The following is a 10,000-nucleotide window of genomic DNA, read 5'->3' on the forward strand; positions in this document are numbered from 1 at the left end:
CCTTAATGCAGTTGGTCGGTGGAGGGGACAAAGTGGTCATCTGTCCTAACGCATCCTTCACTCAAAAAGTCATTACCACCCCATTTTGGCGTCAGGTCATTGACCTAATAGCCCCCCCCCCCCCACTGACATTTGACACTTGTGCCCAGTTCGGGCTCTCCAGTGATATATTGACCGCGAATGACACGAATGACACTAACCGTGATTTCATCGCTTCTGTATACTCAAACGCGAAAGAGCTGTCGCTTCTAGCTCACACCAGAAGCAATCGCTGTCACTTGTGGGCCTTCCTGTACAACTCATTGCCTCATGTGCACATGGCTGCATTCATAAATCTGACCATGCAAAGACGACCATGGTTCCCTGAGAAGGGACCAGATCTATTACTGCGATGCTGTACGGTGGCTCTCTGAGGCTTTCATGTGGCCATTGTTGATATGACGGGACACGCACTCGAAATTTAAAAGTTGCGGTTTGGATTTAGTAAATCGTGAAAAAGGCCAATTTGACCTCCTTTACACCCGCAAAAGGCTTGTGACACACAGGCTGATAGATTGTTTCAAATGGATTTACGCTGCTGCAATCTTTGGAAGTAAGATGAAGGACTTTTGCACTCCATCAAATGCTGACCATGTCCCTATCAGTATCTCGGCGCCTGTTGGAGCTTATTCAAAAGTGGATTGATAACAGCGTCGTGGCTCCACTGACACCCCAAGCGGAAAGTGTCACATCGTGGCACACACAGGGTTTACTAAAAGCCTCTATATATCCCCCACTCCCAGTAAGATTGAATGTTTTGAGAGTTCTTGGCTCAGTAGGCTCCAACAATGCTTATTTCAGATGAGTGTGGGTGACAATCTCTGCCAGACTCGAAATTTCAAAGAAGAACATTTAAAATGAAGCAGACATTCTACGAACAAAAGGTTTTTAGGAGTGTGTGTGTTTGTGTGTGTGTGTGTGTGTGTGTGTGTGTGTGTGTGTGTGTGTGTGTGTGTGTGTCAACGGGTGTCGCCTACCTCCACATAGAGAATAGGGAAGATGCCTATTTTGTCTCCCAGCATGCCCTCGGCCCAGTTCTCATCCACTCTCCTTATCACCGTCAGCACCTCATCCTGGAGGGCAAGGGAGAGACAGAGAGAGAGGAAAAGTGATGTTAACATACACACACACACACACACACACACACACACACACACACACACACACACACACACACACACAACCTTAACTGCCTTGCACATGATCAGCGTCAAAACCGAACAGACTGCAGCGTTGGCAAGCAAAAAGACTTGGAAAACACAATCAACACTCCTTTAAAGAATTGTAAAATGTGTAGAATTAGATATTGGTTATAACCGCTATAATATATCTCACACAACAAGGAGATTTCGGTTCGGTTTTGTGTCTATTGGGATAACCTATATTTGGGTTCAATGCTGAGACAGTCTCCTACGTTGTTCCAAATGCAGCAAATACACATAAATAAGATGCAGAAGAGGAACGGAAGACGCCAGCAGTTCCTCTGTCTGCCGAATGGGAGCGGTAGATTGACTCAATGCATATTTCAATTAGATTTGTTTTCTTGGGTTAATTTCATGACAAAAAAAAATATTATTATAAAATATTATTAAATCAATAATTAATAATATATACAATTCAGACATATATTATTAAATAAATGATTTATATATATTCATAAATTATTTATAATGTATTTTATAATTATTTAGGGAGGCTGAGGGAGTCCGATTTATTGAAGAATCGCAACACTTACCGAATTGCCAGCTCAGAATTTTGGTATTATCGTAAGTTCAGCCTCTAGCATTTGGACGCAAGTGGCGTAACACCACTTGACTCCTCTTCTTAATCTTTTTTCCCCCCTCTCCTCCCGGCACAAAGCAGAGGTCCTTGATGACCCATTACGGACGTCTTGGTAATGCGGGTAGGCTGTGTATTAGTATTAGACTGTGTATTAGTAATAGATTGTGTATAAGTATTAGACTGTGTATTAGTCTCGTTGAGTAATTACCTCTCACACAGAGAACATAATATCATACACAGTGGCTCCACATAACTATGTAAGTATGTACGTACATGCACACAGAAATTGTCATGGGTGAGCTGCAATGTGTGTGTGTGTGAAAGTGAGGCGGAGAGATAAAATAACTTCATTCCACACTTTCCCCTTGTCATTAGTTGGAACTGTAGATATAACGATGTCTGTATTACGCACACGCACGCACGCACACACACATAATTTTACCCATGCTACTATATGCAAATGTGCCTGTCTAAAAAGAGAAAGCTGTGTGTGTGTGTGTGTGTGTGTGTGTGTGTGTGTGTGTGTGTGTGTGTGTGTGTGTGTGTGTGTGTGTGTGGAGGAATGCATGGCTGCCTTCTAAGCAGGATGACACTTGAGTGATCCTAACCTCAAAATCTCAGTACACACTCCACTTATTCATATACAGGCACACACACAAACATACACACGCGCACACACACACACATGCGCACACACACACACACACACACACACACACACACACACACACACACACACACACACACACACAGACACACACACACACACACACACACACACGCCCGCACGCAAGAGATGGAGAGCAATAGAGAGGATATGCGGAGCGTCATCCTGGCACAAATGAGCCTGTGCAGCAGCAGGAACAAAGTGATAAGCTTTGAAGAGGAGAGGAGCACCCAGGAATACAAATGACTGTTTACACCAGACCCAACCTAACACAGGAAAACAAACACACACGCACGCACGCACGCACGCACGCACACACACACACACGCACACACACACACACACACACACACACAACAAAACAAGAAGAGGAAGAAAAAGCAACTCTGACAGGGTGGTGGAAGAAGGAAGGAAGGAAAAACAGAGAAGGATGAAGATAATAGGAAAGCCAGGAAATTGGCGTGCAAGCCTCTATTCCCAGCACCCTCTCTGTTGTATAATAATAATGATAATAATAATTAAAGCTGCAAGCAGCGATGACCGTGCAAGTGCTGGTGGGACGTGCAAGTGTGGTGGGACCTGCAAAATCACCTAGGAGTAGTTTGCGAAAGTACCGAGCATGAAAATGACCAAAAGGTGACAAAAAAGTCATGTACCTACAGTGACTTTTTTCGAACATGAAATTCAACACTTTGCCATGCCCACACCCTGTGACGAAAATGAAAACATTTTTTGTGGGAAAAAAAAAAGTGAATAGGCTTGACTTTCTAGATTCAAGATTCCAATATATATATATATATATATATATATATATATATATATATATATATATATATATATATATATATATATATATATATAAAGAATGTTGCACACATGAAATGCATGTGATCACGTTTACGCGTGTCTGTTAGTTGAAGTGTGTCCTTTGTTACCTTGCTGAAGGCCAGGCAGTCTTTATCCTGGTCTTTATCCTTGACCTCAAAGTCGTACAGTGCTTTGCCCTGCGGGGGCGTCTGGCTCAACGGACGGATCAGCTGGATGTAACTGGCCGGCAAGAAGCCATGGCAGCCATTGAGCTCGCCGTGGTACCAGTTGTCGTCCACCTTGCGCCGCAGGATGATGATGTCACCCTTGGCAAACTGGAGGTCTCCAGGCTCTTTGCCCTCGTAGGAGTAGAGAGCCTTGCCGCACGGCAGTGCTGGAACATTCTGCAAGACAACAGAAAGTGACGCAATGTTTTAAACAGAAAAAATATTCATCACTGTGATTAGCGTTGTTGATAATTACAAAACCTCCAGAAGGCAATTATTCAAAATGTATGCATTTACATCCAAATTTTACAGGACTTTAGGTAAGAAATATAAAAAATGTATGTGGATTCATTTAATTGGGAAAAATAGCTCCCAGAACTCATGTTCAGATATTGAGAAAATGTGGAATCAAAGAACTTGACTGTGTATACCTTACTGGCAGGTTAGAGAGGTCCCGCAGGCACTCTCTGAGGCGTAAATTAACTGTCTCCTAATTTATAGTCCCTGCTGTAGTGCACTCTACAGTTCGCTATTGGTGGGATTATTCAGTTCAGTTCTGTATGTTTACATGAGACATAATTACAAACTAATTGCAAACTATGTTTACACATAGTTTGCAATAATTGCTGTCACATACACTCATTGGACCAAACAGCACATCTCATATGTAATATTCAATACATTCAATACATTATTTATTTGAAGATGTGCTTCCATCACCTATATATCACATAACCGCTCTCTCGACAAAAGGAATATATTATATATTTGTTTGTTATGTTAGGGTAGGCATAGAGTAACATGTATTGAGGCCACAAAGCCAAACGGCACAGATATGGCCAAATTTTGGTTTAAAGCCAAATGGGAGGGCCAAAAGGGAGAGCCCGATAACTTGTGGGAGGCGGTTTTTTGGATTTGAACAGCAAGGTGGCGGTCAAAGCCACCAATGCCACAAATGCAAAAAATCTAGATGTTTGTGTTTTTTTTCCCATCCCACCGAATGTGTGGCCACAGCGCCTTCCCAATTGGGTTTTGCAGATGCTTCTGGCGGTGTATTACATTAACCGACAGCGCTACACGGTATAAAGCCAAGGAAATGTGCGGTTCTTTACAGTTGAAAAAACAGTAGGTAAAAAACAATTTCATAAATGTATGTAAAAAAAAACAGCTCTTCGTAAATTGCAATTAATCGTCAGCTCTTTTGACGCTTTTGACCGAAGCGACTTCCATGCCCGTCTAGAAACAATCAAAGTATACATCGACCAGTGACACCACCTCGAATTTAAGTGCCTGAGCACCTGTTTCTAAATTCAACCAGATACAAGTGCAAGGTAGCTGTGAGGAATCCAGATAAAAATGTTAAGGACCCATGTTGTTTGTGTATTATGTCAACACAACTTAAACTAGTCAACAACAATAGTTAGTCATAGCTAAGATAGGATCAGGCATTCAGGTGTTCCAGAAAGAGCAGAGTCTCCAGGTGTTTCTTGAAGGTTGTGAGTGTCTCTGCAAAGCATAATGAGCTGGGTAGCTCATTCCACCACTGGGGCACCACGAATGAGAAGAGTCTGGATTGAGAACTCATTCCAGTGGAGGCACTACCAGCCCCCATTCATTTACAGACAACAGAGAGTGGGTTGGGGCATATGGCCTGATATGTGGTTGCAATGTGTCTGGGTGTAACAAATTCCCCTACTAAACTATTAGTTAATTGGGTTTTTGTTATCATGTCATGTCACTAACTCTCCTTTCATTTCAGATTCTGTCACTCCCTCTTGCCATGCAGTCACCTCATTCTTTCACCTAGTTTCCCTGCTCATTGCCTCACCAGCAGCTCATTTGCTCATTAGTCCCTCAGCATACATACCAGTCCCCTTCCCTTTGTTTGCTATTTTGCTTTCTGGACATTGGCTTCCCTGCCTGCCCCTTATCGGATTTGTTGCCTGAGTGACTGATCTCCCGGTTTTGACCTTGCCTGTTGACTTGGAAAAGTAAACTAAACTGTTTTTGCAAATTGGTTTGTCTCATTGTCCTGCTTTTAGGTTCAAACCTGCCAGTACCAGTGGACATTACACTACAATCTGGCCAATATGAACTCAGGCGACTCTGGTTCACTTCAGGAAGAGCTGTTGGCAAAGGCCGGTGCCATACAGCATCAGGACCAGCAACTTACCTCCGTGGCGGAGGGATTTGAGGAGATGGACTCTCCATTTCGGACCATGGAATCGGTTACTTCTCCAGTTTAATCTTCTCCAGCATCAGATACATGCACACCTCTACCGGCGCTCCTGGTTCCTGCCGACCATTCCTTGTGCAGTGTTCTTCAGCTTTTCCCACAGAGAGATCCTGGGTGGTCTATATTGCCTCGCTGCACACAGGTCTAGCCAAAGACTGGGGAACCGCCGATTGGGACAAGCAATTGTCTATGTGCTCGTCTGTCAGGCTGTTCTCAGCTGATCTCCGGAAGGTTTTCAATCACATTACTCCCGGAAGGGAGGCAGCTCGAGGATTATTCAATCTGGCGCAGGGCGGAGAGTCTGTGTCCAATGACTCCATCAAGTTTTGTACCATGGCAGCGGAGAATAACTGGAACGCTCCGTCACTCTTTGATGCCTTCTGCAATGGACTCTCCGACCGCAACAAGGATGAACTGGTGGCCCGAGATCTCCCAGCAGATCTTGATGCGCTTGTCACTCTCACCATCGACATTGACCACAGTCTTGGGGAATGTAGGAGAGAGAGTGCTGTCAGCTGTTCCGCAGGGTCTGCTTCCCCAATCATCCCATTCTCCAGGGTTCTCTTCTGAACCAGTCTCTAGCGGGCCCAGCGACTTCCCAGAGACCATGCAGGTCTGATGACCCGACCTGTCTCTCCACAGCAGAACGACATCGTCGCCTGCGGGAGAACATGTGCATGTACTGCGGCCAGCACAGCCATTTTGCTTCTTCCTGTCTGGTAAGTGATGCGCCAGACCTCATCCAGATGGCGGGGTTAAGCTGAACCATGAACTTTGAAATGCTTTCTTGACCGCTGCTTCCCACTCAACTTTGCTGTTCTGGAGAGACCCACACGATCAGCATTCTAATTGACTTTGGCGCCGACACCAACCTGTTGGACATGACTCTTGCCTCTCAGCTTGGGATTGGACGGGAGGCTCTTAAGAAGCCCATCCACGCCACTGCACTCGGCGGTCACCTCCTTTACGGGGTTACCCATCAATGGCTGGCTTATGATACATAACCCACACATTGTCTGGGCTTCAGGAACTGTTCTGCAGTGGAGTGCTCACTGTCATGCTGTCTGTCTCAGATCTGCCCTGTCTTCGGAGTCCAGTTTGCCTGTTCCATCTGAGTTTCCAGGTCTTTCCGGAGTCCTCAATGATTAGCTGGACTGAAATAAGTTTTTAACAAGGCCCAGGCTACTACAATGCCACCGCATCATCAATAAGACTGTGCCATTGACCTGCTCCCAGGCACTGCCCCTCCTTAATGTTGGCTATTTTCCTTATCTGCTCCTGAAACCATGACTATGGAGAAGTATATCAATGATTCTCTGGCAGCAGGGATCATTCACCCTTCCTCGTCCCCCGCTGGACCTGGGGTTTTTTCGTGGAGAAGAAGGACAACTCCCTCCACCCTTTCATCAATTACAGCGGACTCAATGACATCACCGTCAAAGGGGGGGGTACCCTCTTCCACTGATATAATCTGCTTTTGAACTGCTCCAAGGAGCTACTTTATTCTCCAAACTCGATCTCCAGAATGCTGATCATCTGTTGGGGATCAAGGAGGGAGGGGAGTGGAAGATGGCCTTTAATACTCCGAGCAGACATGATGAGTAGTTTGTCATGCCTTTTGGTCTCACCAATGCCCCTGCAGTTTTCCAGAGGTTGGTCAATGATGTTCTCCAGGACCTGCTCAATGTTTGTGTTTTTGTGTTTGTTTGATGACATACTCATTTTCTTTTTTTACCTCTGCAAGCATTCTCATCTTCCCAGATCGCTCATTGTGGAGGTGGACGCTTCAGACACCCCATGGGGGCAGTCCTGTCTCAGTGGTCGGATGAGGATCAGAAGGTTCACCTGTGTGCCTTCTCCAGAAAGCTGTCTCTGACGGAGAGGAATTTTGACATTGGCAACTGGGAACTGTTGGCGGTGAAACTTTCACTGGAGGAGTGGAGGCACTGGTTGGAAGGGGCTGAGCAGCCATTTGTGGTCTGGACGGATGACAGGAATCTGGAATACATCTGTTCAAATAATCTCTTGAACTTGAACTTCAGCCAAACGACTGACTCCTCGTAAAGCCAGGTGGGCCCTATTCTTTAACCATTTTCATTTCACTCTCTCTTACCGACCAGGTTCTAAGAACGCCTTGTCCTGTCAGTTCCAGCCTGAAAGCACTCCTCCACAACCCAAAGGCATCCTTCCTCTGACATGCATCATCGACGCGGTAACCTGGAAGGTGGAGGACAAGGTAAAATGCTCCCATACAGAGCACCCTGCTCCCAGTGCCGGTCCTAATGACTGCCTGTTTGTTTCTGTCAGTCTCCTCTCTCAGGTTCTCCAGTGGGGTCACTCCTGCCGCCTGGCTCGTCATCACGATGTGAGACGCACCTTGGCACTGTTGTGACAACGCTGGTGGTCCTCCATGGGGGAGGATACCAAAGGACCAGATCTGTGCTCAGCATAAGAGCACTCAAGCTCCCTCCGGCCTTCTTTATCCCCTCCCGGTTCCTCATTGCCCCTGGTCCCACGTCTCTTTAACTGTTGTGGATCTATTCTCTAAGACTTGACCCAGTTGATTCCATTACCCAAGTTAACCACTGCAAGAGAAACCGCTGTCATCAGCATTCCATCCCCCAATCCAATGGTCAGGTCGAGTGCATGAACCAGGAGATGGAGTCGGCTTTGTGTTGTCTTGCCTCTCACAATCCTGCATCTTGGTCCGAACAACTTCACCTTGCCTGCTGACTTAAGTAAACTGAACTCTCCTTGCAACATGGTCTGTCTCGTTGTTGTGGGTTCAAACCTGCCAGTACCGGTGAACGTTACAGTGGGTGCAGATCCAGTGACTGCCCTGAAGGCCAGCGTAGAAAACTGATCATGATCGGGCCAGCTTTAACCACGACAACCATGGGGGATTTCACAGGGTGCCGATATGTATCGCAATGTATGTCTGTGAATTGGAAATGCAACTGAACCTCAATTTGACCCCTTATTTTGAAGAGCTAGGACTACATGGGAAAGAAATGTATAAAGAACAAACATCCAGTTTAGTCTTTAGTCCGATGAAATTCTCTCTTATATTTCAGACCTCACATGCTTTTTCAAAAAAAAAATTGACCTTGTGTATCGCAGCATGAAAATATCAATAACACTGATACGCCGCTGAAAGACAATACAGAGGATGCCAAAGAATAACACCAGTCCCCCCCAAATAGTCAACACGCATAGTCAACATAAGAAGTTCTTATAGAAACAGCATGGAAATAAACAAGCGGGCAAAATATTGGGAGATGAATGGGAAAACAAAAGAAAGGGAAAAAAGATAATAGCTTAACATTTGCTTTTCTTTGCAAAGCAGGTGTTTGCAATGATAACAACACTGTCAGCATTTGGTACAGCTGAGACGAGGCAGGGCACATCAGTCTATAAGCAGAGATGTCTCACACACACGCACTCACACGCACACACACACACACACACACACACACACACACACACACACACACACACACACACACACACACAGACACAGACACACACACACACACACACATAAAAACGGCAACACATACACATGCACACTCCCTTGGCGCTAGAGACAACACCCCAGGGCCCCTTGGCGAACACATCTGATCTCATGCATTTGGCCCCGAGGGGGGCCTCCCCTCATTCCCTTCCCTGTATAGCTGTACCCAGATCAGCCCTGACTGACGCAAGAGGAGGAAATGCATTTCGGCAATGGCGCACATCGCGAGAAGATCCTAAACACACACACACACACAAACATGCACACACACACACACACACACACCCACACACACACACACACACACACACACACACACACACACACACACACACACACACACACACATTATACTGTATGTGTGTGTGTGTTTGTGTGTGTGTGTGTGTGTATGTGTAGAACGCCCTGATACAGTATAAAGAGCAAGATAGAAAAATGTGTGTGTGTGTGTGTGTGTGTGTGTGTGTGTGTGTGTGTTGTGGTGGGGGTGGGAATCGGGGAACAGAATCCACAAGGATAATTGGGAGGATAATTGGCACAACCCCTGGAGGTACAGGCACATTGTGAATTAGAAATCAGAAACATAAATGTCATGGTAAAGTGGCGCCATTGCCCACACAACACACAGATAGATGGACACACACACACACACACACACACACACACACACACACACACACACACACACACACACACACACACACACACACACACACACACCCCTTACC

The 10,000-nt window shown here is 45.7% G+C and overlaps 1 protein-coding gene across 2 annotated transcripts in view; it reads right to left on the reverse strand.

Moving 5' to 3' along the window:
* The window catches only part of LOC307244178 (E3 ubiquitin-protein ligase SH3RF3-like), a 105,048-nt gene that overhangs the window by 23,608 nt on the left and 71,440 nt on the right, over positions 1-10,000 (reverse strand). For both annotated transcript variants that reach the window (XM_080019262.1, XM_080019263.1), the window contains exons 2-3: positions 3,424-3,699; positions 1,017-1,112 (exon numbers count right to left, since the gene is read on the reverse strand). In XM_080019262.1, coding sequence (XP_079875388.1) covers positions 1,017-1,112; positions 3,424-3,699 — 372 coding nt within the window. The remainder of the gene's footprint in view (positions 1-1,016; positions 1,113-3,423; positions 3,700-10,000) is intronic.

This window comes from Zeus faber (assembly GCF_960531495.2).
Source record: "Zeus faber genome assembly, chromosome: 18".
Lineage (NCBI taxonomy): Eukaryota > Metazoa > Chordata > Actinopteri > Zeiformes > Zeidae > Zeus > Zeus faber.